The sequence below is a fragment of the Lepisma saccharinum genome, chromosome 19, assembly GCF_977018435.1.
Source record: "Lepisma saccharinum chromosome 19, izLepSacc3.1, whole genome shotgun sequence".
Taxonomy (NCBI): Eukaryota; Metazoa; Arthropoda; class Insecta; order Zygentoma; family Lepismatidae; genus Lepisma; species Lepisma saccharinum.
In genome coordinates this window covers 66,896,920-66,918,407 of record NC_139247.1, presented here as the reverse complement: position 1 = coordinate 66,918,407, position 21,488 = coordinate 66,896,920, and the positions used below count along the sequence as shown (strand labels likewise).

At 39.9% G+C, this 21,488-nt stretch overlaps 1 protein-coding gene across 1 annotated transcript in view; it reads right to left on the bottom strand.

The window, feature by feature from the left end:
- The window catches only part of LOC146002906 (ras-like protein family member 12), a 157,165-nt gene that overhangs the window by 28,063 nt on the left and 107,614 nt on the right, over positions 1–21,488 (bottom strand). The window contains exon 4 of the mRNA XM_083141004.1: positions 12,507–12,697. Coding sequence (XP_082997130.1) covers positions 12,507–12,697 — 191 coding nt within the window. The remainder of the gene's footprint in view (positions 1–12,506; positions 12,698–21,488) is intronic.

Genomic DNA, 21,488 nt, shown 5'->3' with positions numbered 1-21,488 from the left:
AGGTGCACAAATAATGGAATGGCAACACTAAACATGGATTTTACACTCTTCAAGACTGACTTGCGATGATGAAGTAAAAGGTATATATCTGTTTTTGTTGTAGATGAATGTATCTGATCCGTATTCAACTCAAACTCCAGTACCTTTAAGAGCACTAATTGAACTCCCTCCTCCTGATCATTCCAATAACAAAAGGCCCCTTATTTACTTTATATTTTATATTTATTCGGTCCACTGACATTTCCTGACTCCAAGTCATTCACTCCTCACATTCCAATCTTAATCAAGCCTTTAGCAATTTCCGTGTACCTGTGTTACTTTAATGCTTGCTCAACACTAATATATATTAACTAACTAACTAACTCTCTAGCCTTCTTAAACCAGAAGGTTCATGGCTGCAGCAACACAGGCCTTCCATCTGTCCCTATCCTGAGCAAGATCTATATACTCTTTTCCATCCCTACCGATTTCCTTTAGGTCCATCTCAACGTTGTCCCTCCATCTTCGTCTTGGCCTTCATACAAGTCTCTTACCATCAGGTTTCCCAACAATAATCCTGTAAACTCCTCTTTCCTCTCCCATTCGTGCCACATGGCCTGCCCACCTAAGTCATCTTGCTTTAATTATTCTAATAATATCTGGACATGAATACAAATTATGTAGTTCTAAATTATGTAACCTTCTCCACTCACCTGTCTCCTCATGCCTTTTATGTCCAACGATTTTCCTAAGGATCTTATTTTCAAATACTCTCAATTTATGTTCCTCTTTCAATGTAAGGAACCAAGTTTCACACCCACATAATACTACAGGCAAAATTACTATTTTGTGTATTTTAACTTTTAGTTTCTTAGATATTAAACGAGAAGACAAAAGTTTATGAAGAGAGAAGTAACATGCATTTCCTGAATGAAGCCTACATTTATTTCATCTTTAATATAATTTTCATTTCTTAATATTACTGCTAAGTACTTGAATTTGGAAACTGGTTCAAACGAGTTGTTATCAATAATTAGATTTTGATTATTACCTAACACTTGGTTTCGGCCTGTAAGCATATATTTAGTTTTCTCTTTGTTAACTTCCAAACCTATCTCTTTAGCAGTTTTGAAAAATATTTTTGCATTATTCTTAATTGTATTCACATCATCCCCCAGTAAGTCTACATCATCTGCATATGCTAACAACTGAGTCACACCATTTAATTTTAGTCCTTCTTTAGTTTCTTTTACCTTCCTAACAGCATATTCTAAGGCAAAATTAAAGAGCAATGGAGATAATGCATCTCCTTGTTTTAACCCATCATGAATTGTAAATTTGTCAGACACATTAATACCCACACGAATTTTACTTTGTTTCACTGGTGCATACTTTTATCATACTAACAACATTCTTAGGTATTCCAAACTCTACTAATATATTATATAATTTATCTCTTTTGACCGAATAATATGCTTAATCTCTAATATCTGTTGCTATTAGAATTGGAATGTTAATGCTTTCTGACTTAACAAAGATTCCTATAGACTAAAGTTTTGTAATATACAAATTTTATGAGAAGAGGGGAAGTTAAAGGAGTAGTTTCCATTGTGTGTGTGTGTGTGTGTGTGTGTGTGTTTATAACTTCCGGTGTCCGTGTTTGGAAGTAACTGTTACTTCTAACGCAGTTACAAGTAACGTTTTCGGTACTGCATTGGCGAAATCATTTAAGAAAGGAAGAAGGTATAGATCCAGGGCCTTCACAGTTGGAGATTGAGACTTTAGTCTTGGAGAGGGGAAAGAGGGGAAAGGTCTCCCTTGGAACTGGAGTTATTTATGTTCATGGAACACAAGAAGGCAAGCAGAAACACATGGCCTGCCTAGGAAGATTCTCGATAAAAGGGTTATAAATTTCATTTTGAAGAGTCTGTGCGGCTGCAATGAACGAGCAGTGTGTCACTAAACGATGCAGAAATAGGGGTAGTGGCAACTGAGCAGTCTGGGCTGATAAAGAGCTACTGTAGTTGAAGCTGTGTCTGTTACCACCGCTAAACATATCGCAATACAATTATAATGTATAATACCAAATATACACACACACATATATATACTTATATACAGGGTGGTCCAAAAATCCCTGAACGGTCACATATCGTGAGAAATACACATCGAATCGTAAAACAAAAAAGCGAGTGTAATAAGTGAAAGAAAGCTATTCAATGATATTACACTTGATTCCCCACCCCTGCCCCCTGGGGGGGGAACTGTAAACTTTTAAATGGAAACTCATTTTGTATTGTAGAATCGGAAAGAGTACTTCATTCCGAGTCCAACAAGCTATCAACCATGCTCCTAGCTTAATTAGGAACGGAGATATGGCGATTTTAAAATTTAAAAAGTGAAAATTTCATAAAACCCCAAAAAATATCAAAGGGACGCTCTGCCCCTAATTGAGCTAGAGTGAATGCAATTGCAGATTCGGAATCTGCACGTCAAGACCTTTCAATAGAGTATATGGTAGACCCCCCTTTCCATATACTCTATTGAAAGGTCCCCTGGGGTTGGGGAATCAAGTGTGATATCATTGAGTAGCTATCTTTCACTTATTAAACTCTTTTTTTTGTTTTACGATTCGATGTGTATTTCTCACGATATGTGAACGTTCCGGGACTTTTGGACCACCCGGTATAATATACTAGCTGATGACCCGGCGTTGCCCGGGTGTTTAATGAATTCTAACTATCGCGTGATATGTAACTAATTTTATTTACAGGTATTTAAAAGTATAAGTACAACAAATTATAAAGTAATATCATTTACAAATACATTTTAATATAAATTTAACAACAGGAGTGTCTTGGAGTTGATTGGCATTGGGAGTATCGCTATTCATCTTAGCGACCCCAAAAACTATGGATTCCAAACTAATTACGGTCGTTTTACATGTCATCCCCTTCCCACCCCCACCCTCAGGGATGCATTGGGTGTCTTGGAGTTGAACGGCATTGGGAGTGTCACTATTCATCTTAGCGACCCCGAAAAGTATTGATTTTACACTAATATCGGTCGTCTTTTTTATTTTTACATGTCACCCTCTTCCCACCCACACCCCTAGGGCTACCAGTGGTGTCTTGGAGTTGAATGGTATTGGGAGTGTCACTGTTCATCTTAGCGACCCCGAAAACTATGTATTCCACACTAATGTAGATTGTTTTACATGTTACCCCTTCCCACCCCACCCCTAGGGGTGCTAGGGGTGTCTTGAAGACGAACAGCATTGGGAGTGTCACTTTTCATCTTAGAGAACCCGAAAACTATGGATTCCACACTAATATCGGTCGTTTTTTATTATTTTTACATGTTACCCCCTTCCCACCCCTACCCCTAGGGGTACCAGGGGTGTCTTGGAGTTAAATGGCGTTGAGAGGGTCACTAATCATCTTAGCGACCCCGAAATCTATGGATTCCACACTAATATCGGTCGTTTTCGATTATTTTTGCATGTCACCCCCTCCCACACCACACCTAGATATGGCAGGGGTGTCTTACCCCCACAGTATTTCTTTCCAGATTGTAAGTCATACGTGTACCAAGTTTGGTTGAAATCGCTCCAGGCGTTCGAGAGTTATGCCGGAACAAACAAATATACGCACCCGCACACACACATACATACATCAATTTTTATATATAAAAAAGGTAAAGTGCTCCCCTGTGCTTAGGCGTATACGCCCCACACTTTCTTGATCCGTCGTGAGTGGGGGTGATGTGATCACCATCACGCCCTTGACCGCCTTTACCCCCAAGGGTTTCCCCCAGGTACCCATGTCATTCGACGCTGGGTGGGCGCCGGGGCCGCTTCCAACGTTAGAAAAGTTCCCGGGGATCGAACCCGGGACCTACAGCATGGTAGTCAGACGCGTTACCGACTGAGCCACGGCGGCCACTCCAATTTTATATATTAAAAGATATACTATATATATATATATATTATATAAAGTAACAGTTGGGCTGAAAAGTTCGTAGGCTAACATAGTAAAAAATATTTTTTTGACAAAATTCGATTTTATTATTCAATATAGTTGCCTTTGAGGGCGATACAACGATTATAGCGGTCATACAATTTTTCGATGCCATTTTTATAGTACGATTTCTCTTTAGCCTCAAAATAGGCCTCAGTTTCGGCGATTACGTCTTCATCAGTGCTAAATTTCTTTCCAGCGAGCATTCTTTTAAGGTCTGCAAACAGGAAAAAGTCACTGGGGGCCAGATCTGGAGAATATGGTGGATGGGGAAGCAATTCGTAGTCTAATTCATATAATTTTGCCATCGTTTTCATTGATTTGTGACACGGTACATTATCTTGATGAAACAGCACTTTTTTCTTCTTCAAATGGGGCCGTTTTTTCGTGATTTCATCCTTTAAACGCTCCAACGACGCTATGTAATAATGTCAGCTATCTCGATCAACTTCACTTTACGATCATTTAAAATTATTTTGTGGACTTTTTTGATGTTTTCGTCGGTAACAGCCTCTTTGGGGCGTCCACTGCGTGCATCGTCTTCGATGCTTATTTCGCCTCGTTTAAATTTAGCAAACCACTTCTCAACGGTTGATTTTCCTGGTGCAGAGTCCGAATAATGTTTATCAAGCCAAGCCTTGGCTTCAACAGTATTTTTTTCACCAAAAAGCAATGCTTTATTAACACACGAAATTCTTTTTTTATCCATTTTTTCACAATAACAAAAGCTGCTTCACTCACAATGCTATATCTCACGAACTAATTATCCGGCAGCTGTGAAATTTATACACGTATCTTTTGAAGGTTAGTACTAAGTAAAAATCACACGGATTTAATTCTAGTAACGCCATCTATGAGTCAGCCTACGAACTTTTCAGCCCAACTGTTATAATCCTAGTACTTGTTTTCGATGACTTACGGAGTTCATATGCAAATACCCACCCTTGAAGTTTATTTAAATAGTACATCGCAAGTGGTGGGCAATATCTCTACGGTAGCATGAAATATATGAACTGCATCATTACTGATCCACATAGATGTGACGCACACCTAACGATCTGTGTAAACGTGTTTTGGTACCTTACATTAATTCTCATATCTTAATAGGCGATGAGCTTCAGTACTTTCCCAGGGTTTTAGGAGGCGCCTGGGCTCTCAGGCAATATAACCTCCTCTGTGACTTGTGTGCTGTCCGAATGTATTGTCGTTTCATGCATTTCATCATGATTGATTGATTTGTTCTTTTAAGGCCACTTTATGCACAGGAAGGCTAATCTGTACTGGACCTACAGTTTAAAGTGCGACCCGAACTAGTGTGCCCTGTGCCTCCATCTAGTGCTTTTCATCTTATCACATCCATCCTAATCTTCGCAATTTGTCAAATGTGACAGAAAGACGAAGTAAAATAAATCAATTTATTCATTCAGATGGCGTAGTGGTAACGTCGTCGCCTTGTAACCAAAGTGTCCTGGTTTCCGTACCCAGTGAAGGCACATGGTGATCTGGGTTTCGCTTTAAACTGCAGGTCCAATTCCGATTAGCCTATCTGTGCATAAAGTGGACTTAAATAAATGTCAGTACTTTCCTTTATGTTATCAATTATGCGTACCGCAAAATTTAACTCCCTTATATCCTTGGATTTTAATATTTTGTCTGCTTTTCTTGGATTCACAGACTGCCAAATTGTGCAGCATTGTCAACGGGCACGAGAGAGTAGAAAACAAATGACTGTGAACTTTAGTTTGCTGGGAGCAATCTTATCTTGGTTAAGCTGTATGTGCTACGCGCGGCGGGTCATGTGGATACGTTGTGTCAGGTTGCGCTTGATTCTGCACCTTGCTTTGCAAGTGGCATGCCACGTACCACCTGAGCACGACTACATGAGAAGATTGTCAGAGTATTCCTGGTCTAATTACGAGCCCGATTTCTGCATCGTGACTCTACTTCAAATGCATCTTGTCTCGAACAGAGAGACCTATTTTCCCGCGCGCGCCCAATCTATCAGGAAGTAAGCTAAGCGATAATTCAACAGTAATTGAATATTGCATCGGGGCCCACCGACGGAAAGTTATTACCATTCAGTTAAATTACGGTAGTTAATTCTCAAGGATTTCCACGCGTTCAGATTGATCCCAACTTCCGCTTCGTGAGCAGTGGCGACATCTGCTACCTGACCTGTTACCCAGCTGCGGGGGAAGCCTCCCTCCACAATTACTTAATTGCCTGGAGGGCTCAGTTCTCAGGGAATCAGCCTCTCCATCCCAATCCAATTTTCCAAATTGGTCGGGAGCTTGTGAGAGGTTCCTGAACTGTGTCGCTGGTAGCACTTTCCAGTGAAAGAGTCTGGCGCGACATTTCCTGTCTTCTGGTCAACTGGTGGGGAAAAGTAAAGGTTGTTACGATTTCTTCTCCTTCCCAAAGACTGGAAAAGCCAGAAAAAAGGAAACTATAATCTGTCCCAGGAATCTGTGGAGCAAGGTCGCGCATAGGGGAAGTCGGGGGAATATGGGCAGTTGGGGAATATGAGCAGGTTGAAGCATTATCGCGCACACCGCCAAGAGGAGAATCGCGTTTCCGAGACCGACAGTTGGCAGCACTTCGTTGAAGCCTCTACCAGTGCCCCACTAAATGTCGTGAGCCTAGCGACAGTCTTTGTCGTGTCAGCGTCATTTTAATGTAAGTCTGTGAAAGGTTTTTGTCAAAATGTAGTCTTGATAGTTGTTTAGGAATATTTGTATAAGCTAAAATAACATGTAAGTTGTTAGTCTGACATAATGCCATAATAGTAATTTCAAAACGTAGTGATTAGTCTTTCTATTGAGAATGAAACTGTTTCGTTGCTTGTAAGCATTGTGGCACAGGAGATGGAAATTCAAATCATGGCGTCTGGAAAAAATATGAGCAGAGGTGTTCCGGGTAATATGAGCAGAAATGGGGAAATATGACTGTACAATATTCCAAAATTAGATTAATAGATTAATTATTCTGGTCTTCAGAACATTTAAATTAAAGAAATAAATGTAATTTAACAATATTATAAACAAATAAGTAAATAAACAAATAACAATGGAATACATTAATGAATGATTTAATCATTCTTTAACTGATGATGATTGCATGTGTCCTGTTTGCGGAGGAAACAATGACTTCAATGGAGAAAAATGGTTAAGGTGTGAATAGCAGCGAGTGGTTACATGAGGACTGTGTAAACATTGAGGAAGTTGGAGTCACCTTTGTATGTGAAAACTGCAAATGATTTTTTGGGTGGTGATGATGCAGACTTTCCTTTTGTGGTGGATTGTGCTTGGGTAGAGTATAAATGGTGATAACTACCAGGTGCACTAAGGAAAAATATAAAATTTTTGAGATATATCCAGCTTTATCTGCAGTGGCCCATATTACCCTATGCTCATATGTGATGAGCAACTTGACATTTTTTTGTAAAATATTGTTTTTACAAGAAACTATCTGTTTTGGGTTAAAGTAGAACATAAGCTGAGGAATCAAACGGAGAAGCGTTTAAAACTGTAACAAATACGAATTTTTAGTTTTTTAATATTCCCCCGACTTCCCCTAACGGTAGAGGAGGGGAGGGAGCGAGTGGGCGGAGCGAAAGAGTACGAATTGCTGATAGCTGCAGCCCCGTTTTCCCCTCCATGCACTTATTTCCCCTCTGACGCGTTCATTGTTCGTGCCCTCTACAGTCACTAATTGCGCAGAGACTTGTTTTCGTTCTCTTGCTCCAGAGATTCCCGCGATAGAGTATAAAGGCCGAATCACTCGGAACTGGATTTTCAGTAGGAATTCCCTATACTCTTTCCCGGCCATCTCTGGAGCAAGGCCGGGCATAGTGGCAGAGAAGGAGGGAGATTTAGTGGATAGAGCGAAGCAGTACACGCTGCTCCGAAGGCTGGTAACTGCAGTCGCTTTCCCCCTCCACGCAATCCCATTCCCTCTCATGTTTGCTCATGGTGGAGCCGTCTCGCGTCACTACTTGCACACAGACTTGTTTTCGTTCGCTTGCTCTACAAATTCCCGGGACAGAGTATAGTTGTACTGGACTGGCTACCTGGTTGGATGGTTGCCAGAGTGGGTGCTAGACTGGTTTTGACGACTGCACAGTGTTCTAATTGAAACTGGCTTTCTCTGCTAGATTCTATGGTAACAGCAATTCAGAGCGAGTTTGGTGATGTGAAGATAAACAATCTGTGAGTTTGGTAAGGGAAAGCTTTTGAGTATTGCTTGTCTGTTCGCTTCTCGATGCAAAGATAATATGCATTCGTGTTCATTAATATTTAGGAATTTATCCAAATCGATTAGATTTGTACACTACAAATGTGACTAGCCTATATTGAAAATCCTTATTATTATAATTCCCAGTGTATTTAATATTTCTCATATTTAGTTGAACACCATATTTTTTATGAACTAATCCTGCGAATCTCATATATGCATATATATATATATATATATATATATATATATATATATATATATATATATATATATATATATATACATACATACACCAGAGTTCATTAAAAAAGTATATTGAGTAAGTCTTCATTAATTACCATATTATCTTTCGAGCCAATTTGTATGTCTGTCAAACGTCAAGACCATAATTAGTCAATTTACACTTACGTCGCCTTGTAATCAAGTGATCCCGGGTTCTAAACCTATTTTATACCGTAGGTCGACTGGTATCACGATAAAGCCTTGTTTTCATGATAGAAAAAAAATGTGCCGACTTGGGCAGTCTTAATTTAACACGTGACGTTTCAAGCCTAAAGTCTGATGACCCTGATGTATGGTTGAAACGTTACCAGTTAAGTGTTTTTTTCTAAAATAAAGACCCCTGGTCAGCATATTACAAGTATATTTGGTGTGATTTTCTCTTTAGATCCAGCCTAAATTAGCCCTATCTAGGTGTACTTGAAACAAAAGTCAAGTACACCTAGAAAAAGTCAACCTTCCACGTTGTACGCCCAAATGTCAACCTCACTTCCACGTAGTACACCCAAATGTCAACCTCACTTCTACGTAGTACACCTACATGTCAACCTCACTTCCACATAGTACACCTAAATGTCAACCTCACTTCCAAGTAGTACACCTAAATGTCAACCTCACTTCTACGTAGTACACCTAAATGTCAACCTCACTTCCAAGTAGTACACCTACATGTCAACCTCACTTCTACGTAGTACACCTAAATGTCAACCTCACTTCTACGTAGTACACCTAAATGTCAACCTCACTTCCAAGTAGTACACCTAAATGTCAACCTCACTTCTACGTAGTACACCTAAATGTCAACCTCACTTCCAAATAGTACACCTAAATGTCAACCTCACTTCTACGTAGTACACCTAAATGTCATCCTCACTTCTACGTAGTACACCTAAATGTCAACCTCACTTCCAAGTAGTACACCTACATGTCAACCTCACTTCCACGTAGTGCACGTAAATGTCAACCTCACTTCTACGTAGTGCACCTAAATGTCAACCTCACTTCTACGTAGTACACCCAAATGTCAACCTCACTTCTACGTAGTACACCTAAATGTCAACCTCACGTCTACGTAGTACACCTAAATGTCAACCTCACTTCCACGTAGTACACCCAAATATCAAACTTACTTCCACGTAGTACACCCACATGTCAACCTCACTTCTACGTAGTACAGCCAAATGTCAACCTCACTTCCACGTAGTACACCCACATGTCAACCTCACTTCTACGTAGTACAGCCAAATGTCAACCTCACTTCCACGTAGTACACCCACATGCCAACCTCACTTATACGTAGTACACCCACATGCCAACCTCACTTCCACGTAGTACACCTAAATGTCAACCTCACTTCTATGTAGTACACCCAAATGTCAACCTCACTTCTACGTAGTACACCCAAATGTCAACCTCACTTCTACGTAGTGCACCCACATATCAACCTCACTTTCACGTAGTACACCCACATGTCAACCTCACTTCCACGTAGTACACCCACATGTCAACCTCACTTCCACGTAGTACACCCACATGTCAACCTCACTTCCATGTAGTACACCCACATGTCAACCTCACTTCCACGTAGTACACCCACATGTCAACCTCACTTCCACGTAGTACACCCAAATGTCAACCTCACTTCTACGTAGTACACCCACATGTCAACCTCACTTCTACGTAGTACACCCACATGTCAACCTCACTTCTACGTAGTACACCTACATGTCAACCTCACTTCCACGTAGTACACTCGGCACCGCATTTTGCAGACTAACGAGGGTTTGGCGCCTGGACCTGCGGCCAGTATAATCTTTTGTAGGGCTGTGTGTATCTTGTCCTTGTTTTGTCCTTATATGTGCGGATTCCCTCATCACAGCCTCAGCTTTTAACCTAAGTAAGAATATTTTAGTACTCACACACTAGTTTATTTTAGTTATGGTAAGGGGATGATGGTCTACGTAAAATGTACGAGCGCAAACCCACAATTTTCAATTCACTCAATCAAATATAATGCCTCATTGTATCTGTCTAACCTAAATGTAATCCGGTTGCGCCTAAAAATATCCACCTAGACCCGTTATTAGCGCAATTGCAGGGGCAAATTTGCTGCTCATTCTGGGTACAATGAACCAATTCCTGCAGTGGTGCATCCTGGGTCGGTTGCCAAAATTCCTGGTCCTGGTCTGAGTGTTGCGATGGGATCCTAATTATAGAGCTGGCTTCACGCTATCATTAACTTCGTCCTTCATTAATTGACTGAGAAGTTTTTACGCGTGTGAAAAAATGGATGTCTTAACGTTCGAAGGAGTTGAAAAACCCAAGCTTAATATAGGATGGCGCCGGACCTGGATAACATATCGGAATCATCCGGTACTTAATTTGTCATGTGATATTATAAGCTGAGAACATTGATTTGATTTGTTAATTAGCGTCGCTTTTCTACAACTTTAGTCTATTCGCGTCGATGAGGAGGAGTGATGATATGATGAAATTGATGAAGGGACACTCACAAAGAACATCCATGCCAAGCCCGAACCGATTCGAACCCGGGACTCCGTGGCGCCACAGCGCACTATGCTAGCCACGTAGGCCAGCTAAAAGTCTTTCCAGTTTTTGTTATTGTGCATTTTTGTATCCATGAACCGATGCATTTGTAGCCATTATTATTACAATATACGTATTTAAGTGGGTAGAATTTCCTATTAAACAAATGTGTAATCTAAATTCCAGCCTCAGTGTGTTGCTCTTGTTCAAAATACACATGACTTTCGTGAAATGCATTTGTTGACGTTACAGTTTTATCAAACCGGAAACTAAAGCCATACTCTAATATAATTTCCGTTTTGAAACCGGATGTAGCGAAGGTACAACAAACCGGAAACTTCCGGTTAATCATCCCGTACAACTAGCCTGTGGGTTTTCTAGAAGATCGCTGGTTCTCGAATTCAGAAGGGCAAACACAGGTGAGATATGCTTTCTCACGTAGGTAGAGGACAGCTGTATACCTTTGAAGGTTGGGGAATTTATAGAACCACGGGAAGGCCTACTTGCACAGGTTCACAAAGATAGCCGAGGTCCCTGTTGGGTACGTGATCTGGAATTAAATTCGCCCAACATTCTCCCAGGAATATTGAGCAAGGACGTTCTACCACTCTCAGCCAAGAAAAAAATGTGGGAAGTTCTTTTAGAGCGAGAGGGTGGTATCAGCAGGATCAAAGGGTTGATACAAGGTAGGTCCAGAAAGTATTACCTGTTTGAAAACAAAAATACAAACGAAAGAAGTTAGTTGAACGAAACATTTTTACTTTCAATGTTCAAAGCTTAAGCTATTTTCGTACATCGGCACCCATGGCACCAGCAGAGAGAAGTTTTTTTGTATATCTTTGCAATACCCTTCTGGCGTCAGTCCATTGAGAAGTGCAGTTCATTGATCCCCATATACCTCCGTGACTTGACTATGAATTTTAGAAGGTCGAGCTTTTCTAGCGTGCAAAAGACAGTATGACAGCTCCCACTTCACATTTGGCAGAATTATTCATTTTCTGGTTCACATTGACTGCAGTGAATCAATTGAACTGCAATACTAAAGAGTAATTTACAGCTAATCTTGAAAATGTCCACCATATGATGGTAATTTGTTTCTTGTAACATGACAATTATCAACCCTACACTGTGTGTTCAGCTGTTGCAAGCATCCTAGATCTATCGTCAACATCCATCATATTCGCCAGACCTCGCCTACAGTGATTGTCACGTCTTTGGGCCGCACAAAAAAGGCGCTGAGAATAAAGTGTTTCAAATCCAATGAAGAGATGAAGCAAACTGTCCATGAGTGGCTACGCTTACAGTCAAGACGCTTAATTTCTAGGTAATCGTAATAAGTACTATACGTTCCTGAGAAACTGGATCAGAAAAAGTACAATTATTCCGAGGAAGGACAGTAATTGCTGTCGTTCCTTCGTACTTTCTTTGCGCGAATCCATGACTTACCTGTACCTTTCGAGATCAACTTTGTTTCCAACCAGAATGAGAGGCGCTTCGTAGGAAGTGACGTTTCTTAAGTGTTGGCCAATAGCTTCCAAGTAGCGCTGGGCTATTTCGAAACTCTCCCTCCTCGTGACGCTGTAGACAACAATGTAGCCATCAGCCCACTTCAGGTATCTCTCGGGATCTCTGCCCTCCTAGAAGATAGAACATTAACATTATTCAGCTTAATTCGGATAATTTGCTTGTAACTTTACCTGATCAAATGGATCTCTCGGGGATAATGTTTTGGTGCAGTTATTATGTGTCACTATACCGTTGGAATGGTTATTCATTTATTGGTATGAACAACATTAAAAAATCAAATGCAAATCCTAGTAGATACCTCGAAATTTTAAATTTTGGAGAGACCTGAAAACTCGGAAATTACAACTAATTGAAATGAAACTTTGGGTGTGTCAGCACTTGGGATATTTGAATCAAACCACTTACCATAAGTAAACTCAATGCATGTTTCCTTACCTAGGTTAAAAGTTGCCAGTCAGCACATATAATGCCAAAACAGAGGACAACACACAGCACTACAGAGGATTGTACTTGACAGTAGGTCCGGACGCCAGAGCCTCGTTAGTCTGCAAGAATGCTGTTTCCCTGGATGAACTCTGTGGAAATGAGGTTGACGCTTAAATGCCTTCAGCAAAAGTTACCCCTTGCAACCCACAAATTACTATATTACAGATTTAAAGGTTGAAACCTTTATTGACATGAAAAGCTTGATTACTCGTATATAATATCAAGTTGTGTGTCTCGAAGTTTAGTGTTTGTATGTGAAAGGTAATCAGATAGATTTATTTATTTATTTATTGAGAAAATTCCAGATACAGCACAGGTGGCCATATTACACTGAAATTGCCAACAACGAAAACGTAATAATAATAATAATAATAAGCAAAAAGATATTAAAAAATAATAATTAAAAGTAACAAAATAACACAAAGAGAATAGAAAATTGACAAAAAGTAAGCAAAAAATGGCACAATTTGATATTATTTACAAACATTTGTTCTAATAGAAGACCGAAAGGCAAACTCGGAGGACAATATATCGATTCTTGATGGGAGGTCATTGTATTGTGTAAAAGAGGGATCTTTTTTAATTTGTAGTCTAGGTTTCTTTGTATAAAATAATCTTGTGTTGAGAGTTGTGCGCATAGGTACTCGAAAGTGGAATTCCTCAAGAAGTGTGTTGCAGCGGATTTTGCCATTCACAATTTTGTATAAGTAACTTAAATCATTCTGCAAACGTCGCTGATAAGCAGTTTGTAGGTTTAGAAAAGACTAGAGATGCGGAGATGAAAAATTGCCTAATGAGGGAACCCTGTATCAAACTATAGCTATAGGAAGAAGTGAAAAACTGAATCGATTCTAGAAAGTTGCGTGGAATACGCCATGGACCAGACAGGAGAGAAGTATTCTATTATTGGGGATATGAATGATTTGAAGTACAAGGTGAGGGCTGAGATGTCAGTAATTTCAGTGAAACGATACAGTAAACCAAAGAGACGCATGGCCTTTTTTGTTGTGCGTATTGTCAATAGCATTTTCATTGCTAGAAATCTAATTTGTCTTTTCTTTGAGCAACATCTTCTACACCATATAATATTGGGTCCCGAACTTGATACCAAAGGGTTCGGTTTTGAACCTCGGCATTAGTGTTTCGTTGTAAACTTCCATCCTTAGCCTTTCAATTTGTCTAAGGAAGGAGGAATGCAACGTAAAATTAGAAACTAAACGTTACAAATCTTAGGCTCTGCCAATATTATCATACTTTTCTTCAAAATGTTCTTTGACTGCGGTGACTTATAGTTATTCATTTCTCCTATAGGGTGAGGCAGTCAAACGGGAAGATTTAAAAAATTCACAAAAATAGAGAGAGCAAATATTAGTTAATTTTTGAACATGAATGTACTGTACGTGACTTGAAGTTACTAGTGTACCTGCAAAATGTTCATTTTTTAATATGCTGTCACTAAGATGGCGTCCTAGGTGTTCCACACGTTGTCGGAGTCTCAGAGTAAATCCGCCCATGATGCTTCATAGCATCTCCAACGGAATGTTGTAGATCTCTTCCCGAATTCGCTCCTTCAAATTATCCCTGGTTCTTGGAAGGTTGTCCTTGAATACTTTGGATTTGAGGTAACCCCAATGGGAAAAGTCAGGAGCCGGCAAATCGGGTGAACGTGCAGGCCACGCAATATCGCCGAATGTACTGATGAAACGATCATGAAATGGGAGTCTAAGCACATCCATAGACACTCTGGCAGTATGGTTAGTTGCACCATCTTGCTGGAAAAGTGTTTCTTCATCTGGGTCATAGTCATCGAGGACAGGCAGGAAAAAGGTTACCAATATGTCAGCATAACGTCATGGGCGGATTTACTCTGCGACCCCGACAATGTGTGCAAAACAAGGGACGCCATCTTACTGTCACCATATTAAAAAAAAACAATAATATTTTTCAGGTACACTAGCAATTTCAACTCATGTACAGTACATTCATGTTCAATTAACTAATATTCGCTTTCTCTATTTTTTGTGAATTTTTTCAATCTTCCCGTTTCACTGTCTCGCCCTATATATGGGGTGTAAGGGATGACTTTTCGGAAGCAACCTAAATACGAACCTCCCTTATGTATTACACCTTGGACTGCATTGTTTCAAACTAACGAGGCTCTGGCGTCTTTATTCGCAGCCAGTATAATCTTCTGTGGGGCTGTGTTGTGTGATGTGCACACATGTTTTAAGATTGTCGCTTCATCCATTTGATGTTATCATCATTCATGAATGTGTTACACGTAATCATTGAAAATTGTCTATGTGTTGCAACTTGGTCCAGGACGTTTGGACGATGTGCAGGGTGCAAACTCATCATTTTAAGGTAAATATTTTCTTTTTAATTTTGGTTGACTGCTTTTCACAATTAATTGTAGTGATGAAAATGTATGAAATTGTAGTTTAGCATCCACACTCAATATTTGTTTGTGAAGATACACTGAACGTATTTTGTTACTTTAATGTTTCGCAAATACGTAGATTCTTCATTTCTTCTTAGGTATGCTCCAGAACTGGTGCTTTTCTCCAGGACTATCGTATAAGAACAAGAAACTTATCAATGATGAAATATCGGACCTGTCTCATGAACTACAAATAAAAGAATATATTGATTTTAGAAAATTGAAAATGTTGATTACAACCTAATACGATTTTTTTGTAGAAGAAAGTAAAATTTATTTGGGGGAATCAAATGGGCATAGTTATACAGGGTGGCTGAAAAGAAACTCCCTATTTAAAATTGTTAAATAACTTTATTTAGTTTATCTTCGATTACAGTTAAATAAGCTTTAAAGTGGACGGTAGAATGGTAGACCGCTTGGTGTGTTAAACTACCACATAGGTACTAGCGTTGTCCACAAGTTTATATAATTGCCTGCTCCGACTGATTGCAGCAAGAACTCGGGTGATATGTTGGTTAGAACATACCGAATGCGATGATTCAGTTGATCTGTAGTTCTTGGTTTGGTGAGGTAATTGGCTTCCCTAGTCCAACCCTATAGGAGAAGAAAGTCAGATGGCGTGAGGTCAGGGACCCTTGATGGCCATTCGTGAGGCTCATGACGATCCACACAACGTTCCGGAAATTGGATGTCGAGCCATTGACGAACAGCGCGTGTAAAATGAAATGAAATCGGCAATGAAATTCTACCACTTCATGGATCGCAAAACCTTTTGTTTCATGAAAATGTGGTGGTAAGTTATAAGAATTTCTCGCTAGGGAGTTACTCTCCAACCATCCTAAACATATTTATCTTGCTTGCAGTCTTGTGTAAGCGTGAAGTGACACCTGTCTACCACTCGAGACAAGGGTGTTGCCGATGAGACCGACTCTAAGAGTCTATATGTACTTTTTATGTATTTAATGTTATTTAGCGTCGCATTTCTGCCAATTTTGCTCACATCGACGATAAAGACGAATGATGATTAGATTAAATTGATGAACGGACACTCGGAAAGAACGCCCAGGCCGGGATTCGAACCCTGAATATCTTGCATTGTAGCGCGCGCTGTGCTAACCACTCCGCCACGGAGATCAGCGATTGTAACAATGGAAACTATGGAGTTCTTTTGCTTCAGTTGTTAGAGATACATTTTGTATATCCCTGTATTTATCTAATATATAAAAATGTATATACGAGGTGTGTATGTATGTTCCGGCATAATTGTCGAACGCCTGGAGCGATTTCAACCAAACCTGGAACACGTATCACTTGCAACATGGAAATAAATACTGTGGGGGTAAAACACCCCTGGCACGGGTGGGGGTGGGAAGGGGGTGACGTAAAAATAACCGAAAACGACCGATATTAGTGTGGAATCCATAGTTTTCGGGGTCGCTAAGCTGAATAGTGACACTCCCAATCCCGTTCAACTCCAAGGAACCTCTGGTACCCCTAGGTGTGGGGGTGGGAAGGGGTGACATTTAAAAATAACCGAAAACTACCAACATTAGTGAGGAATCCATAGTTTTCGGGGTCGCTAAGCTGAATAGGACACTCCCAATCCCGTTCAACTCCAAGGAACCTCTGGCACCCCTATGGGTGGGGGTAGGAAGGGGTGACGCACAGACAATGATGACAGGTGATTTTTTGATCATTATATCAAAGCGATTGGACTTCATCAGTTTGTAGACTTCCCCACAAGACGCACAGAAACTCTCGACCTGTTGTTGTCTTCGTACACAAAGGTCAAGGCCACTCCCGGTGAGCAATTCATCGCCTCGGACCACACCCCCGTCCATGCCGAAATCCGAGTCCCTGGAAAAGCCCCCAGGCCCTCCCCCTCCTCCAGACCAGTCTACAACTGGAAAAGAGTCAACTGGGAGCAGCTTTCTCTTGTCACCAGCCTTGTACCGTGGACAATGATGGACCCCCTCCCAGCGGAAGAAGCAGTGGATTTCCTCGTGGACTGTGTGCAAGCCATAATTAAAGATCACGTGCCTCTAAGGAAAACAAAAACATCCCGATTCCCATCGTGGTATAGTGAAGAGACAAAACTTACGCTGAAGAACAAAAAGAATGCGTGAATCCTGTGGAAACAAGTCCCAAACGTTCATACACGGAACACTTTTACTCAATTAAGAAAACATAGCAAAAACTTAATGCAAAGAGACTATAATAATTACATTGAAACTGTGACGGAAAGTGCTGCTAAAAACCCCAAAATGTTCTGGACGCTAATTAACTCACGCCGACAACACGACCGTATTCCTGTTCAAGTCTCCTGGAACGGTAAGTCTGCTACAAAGAAGGAGCGCACCTCACTTTTTAACTCGTATTTTCACAGCAACTTTGCAAATAATACCGCTACCGCACTGCCTGAAGTCAAGCCCATCACTCCTTACACACTCTCTCAAATCTCAACTAACTGCAATGAAGTCCACGAATTATTAAAATCTCTTTCATGTTCTAAAGCTAACGCTCCTAATGATATCCCTGGCATATTTCTACAACGATTAGCCCATATTCTATCCAAACCAATCAGCATAATCTTTAACAAATGTTTTTCCGAGGGTGTATTTCCTCTTGCATGGAAGCAAGCAAATATAGTTCCTATACTCAAACACGGAAACAAAACTCACGTTACTTCTTATCGTCCGATTTCCTTACTTCCTGCACTTGCACTACTAGCCGAAAAAATAATTTCCAATCGTATCCTTGCGCATGCTACTCCGTTCCTCTCTCCCACTCAAGACGGTTTTCTTCCTCATGCTTCATGTGACACAAACCTTGCTTGTTTGCTCACCAACGCGGTTAACTGCCTGAGTGCCAAGCAAGACATGGATGTCGTTTACTTAGATTTTTCTAAAGCCTTTGACTCTGTCCCTCATACAAAACTCATCCATAAACTTTCAAACAGATTCAACGTTCACGGATCTCTTCTTAAATTACTCTCATCTTACTTCACAATAGAAAGCAAAAGGTTATCATATCTGGTTGCTCTTCGTCATGGCTCCCTGTAGTTTCCGGTGTGCCTCAAGGAAGTTCTCTAGAGCCCCTGTGTTTCACTCTTTTCATGGACGATATTCATGAATATATTTCTCCAGAATGCTCAATTTTATTGTATGCTGATGACCGTAAGTTATTTAAAAGCATCGCTTCAGTTGAAGACACTTGTTGCATGCAAGACAAGCTCAAACACATTGAACGCTGGTGCTAAGACTGGAATCTGAAAATAAATCCCGAGAAATCTGTTTTTATGAGGTTTACCCTCAAATCCAATTTTACAGCACCATCCTATAGATTATGCAACAAAATCATCCCGTTCGTACAACAGCACAAAGATCTTGGAGTCATTTTCGACAGCAAACTCACTTTCAGCCACCACATAGATTACATAACTTCGAGAGCCATGAAAACTCTTGGGCTAATTTACAGATTTACAGATATCACACATGTTTCTGCCCTCAAAACCTACTTTACATCGTGCGTCGTACCTATTCTTGAATATGTTTCTTGTATTTGGTCAATGGCCTGTGATAGCAATATAAAGAGAACAAACAAAGTGGTAAATTTCTTTATCAGAATAGTCAAGCATAGATGCCCAGCCCTTGCAAACTTTTCCAAACATGAAATTCTATCCACTCTTCAAATTCACGATCTTTCCCTTCGCCGTTAAGTTTCAGATCTAACATTTCTTTACAAAATCACGAATGGACAACTTTTCACTAACGAACTCTTGCCACATCTTCACATCCGGATCCCACGTACCAACAGCAAATGCAACAACTTCTTTTACACAAAAGCCTCAAGGCTATCCCTAGAACAAAGGTAATTTCTCTATAGGCTACAAACAAGGTACAATACACTAAATGATCCTCCAGGCTTCCATTTATCTAAGCATGCTTTCAGAAATGCGTGCATCATGCAGCTGAAGAGAAATTAATATTTGTTATACCCTTGTTATTGTTTTATTATTATTGTTTAATTTTAATTTTTTTATTTTATTATTCTTGTTACATATGTGTGCGTGCTTCTCATTTGTTAATTTCTATTTTCTCGCTGTTGATATCCTGATATAAAATGGATTCTCTCTGTATTCAGGATTTCTCAAATAAATAAAAAAAAAACCGTAAACTACCAACATTAGTGAGGAATCCATAGTTTTCGGGGTCGTTAAAATGAATAGTGACACTCCCAATGCCGTTCAACTCCAAGTTCATTTTACACTATAGTTAGAATTCATTATTTTCCTGTCTAATAGAAAATTGGGATAAATAAATACCTGGGCAACCAGCTAGTTTCCAATAAAATTGCCGAGCATGCATATCGTGGGCACGCCACTAGCAACACTGCAAAGATGGAAAGAAGCAGCCTAGAGTGAGGAGCTAGAGTTTGACCTTGAAACGCCAATTCTAGCGTAACAGACGCTAGCGTTGCATTTCATGTCATATGCTACAAGGTGAAGGTGAATTTTCAATGATTTCTGAGTATACTTACTTCGCGAGGACGTTCAGCCTCTATTTTTTCGAAACGATTCCTAACGTGCCGCTGGGGGTCTCTTCCTGTATGGACAAAGGCTGGAACTGACACTATTGTCTAGTTTTGCGGTTCCTTGTCTTTTGCAGCCACCCTTGTGCTTTCGTCAAGCGGACTTCAGCTCAAGGAGCCAAGATACACGCAAAAGGTTTTGTCGTCAAGTCTTTAAAGGGAATAGGAAAGATCTAGCTACGCAAGAAACTGCATTCAATTCAACAATATTACTCTCTCCTTCGATTCATTCCACCGACTGTGACTATGGATGTAAGTACAATGCGACTGCTATTTGTTAGATACAGGGCATATTTAATGAGGGCTAGAGCCTTCCCCGAAGTGTTGTCGAACCTATTATTGTTATAATCCATTGTTGGCTTAGAATTGTTGTGGTTATCGTTTCTTGTTGGCTTAGAATTTGTATCCTTATCCTTCACTTTTTGGCTTCTCATTGTCGTGGTTATCTAATTTTTGGCTTGAAATTGTTATGGTTATCATCCAATGTTGGCTTGAATTTTTACGTGGTTATCATTTAGTGTTGGTATGGAATTGTTATGAATTGAATTTTGTCTTATGGACTGCTAGGTTAATTGGGACTGGAACTACAGTTTAAAGTGGCATTTGAACCACTATGTGCATCCAACGGGTATCCAACCCAGGACCTCTTGATTACAAGAAGGCTGTGTTACCGGTACGCGATCGGGAATGGCACAGAATTGTTTTGGTTATCATTACTTGTTGGGGTGTCATTATTATGGTTATTATCCATTGTTGGCTTCGAATTTTGATGGTTATCATCTTTCATTGGTTTAGAATTGTTATGTTATCATTGCTTGTTGTTTTATCGTTACGTTTATCTAATTTCTGGCATACTATTGTTATGGTTACTATATATTGTTGGCTTGTAATTATTATGGTTACCATCCATTGTTGCCTGTAATTGTTATGGTTATAAATTGTTGGCTTTGAATTGTTATGATTGTCGTCAATTGTTTGCTTACAATTGTAATGTATATTATAATATGTTGGCTTACAATTATTATAGTTCACATCATCAAATGTTGGCCTGATTTACACTAAAGTTGAAGTGCGTAAGTCTAAAAATTGAGCCAGAGTCAGTAAAAGCCATAATGAAGATAATAATTATCATAACCGTAGCGAGAAATTTTATGTGAATTACTGATGTTGTCTACTTTGAAATTATAACAAACGAAGTTAAGGCCGAACTGTTTAGTTCATTCGGTCCCTAACTTTTTGTAACAACGGCGCTGGCCATGCAACTCTGTTTACTCAGAAATGCATGAAGTGAAAGCTGAACTACACTGGGCATTGGTTTCTCATTCAAGGAAGTGCGAAGGACGGGTACAATGGACCTCACAAAGAGAAATATGACGTGAATTGGT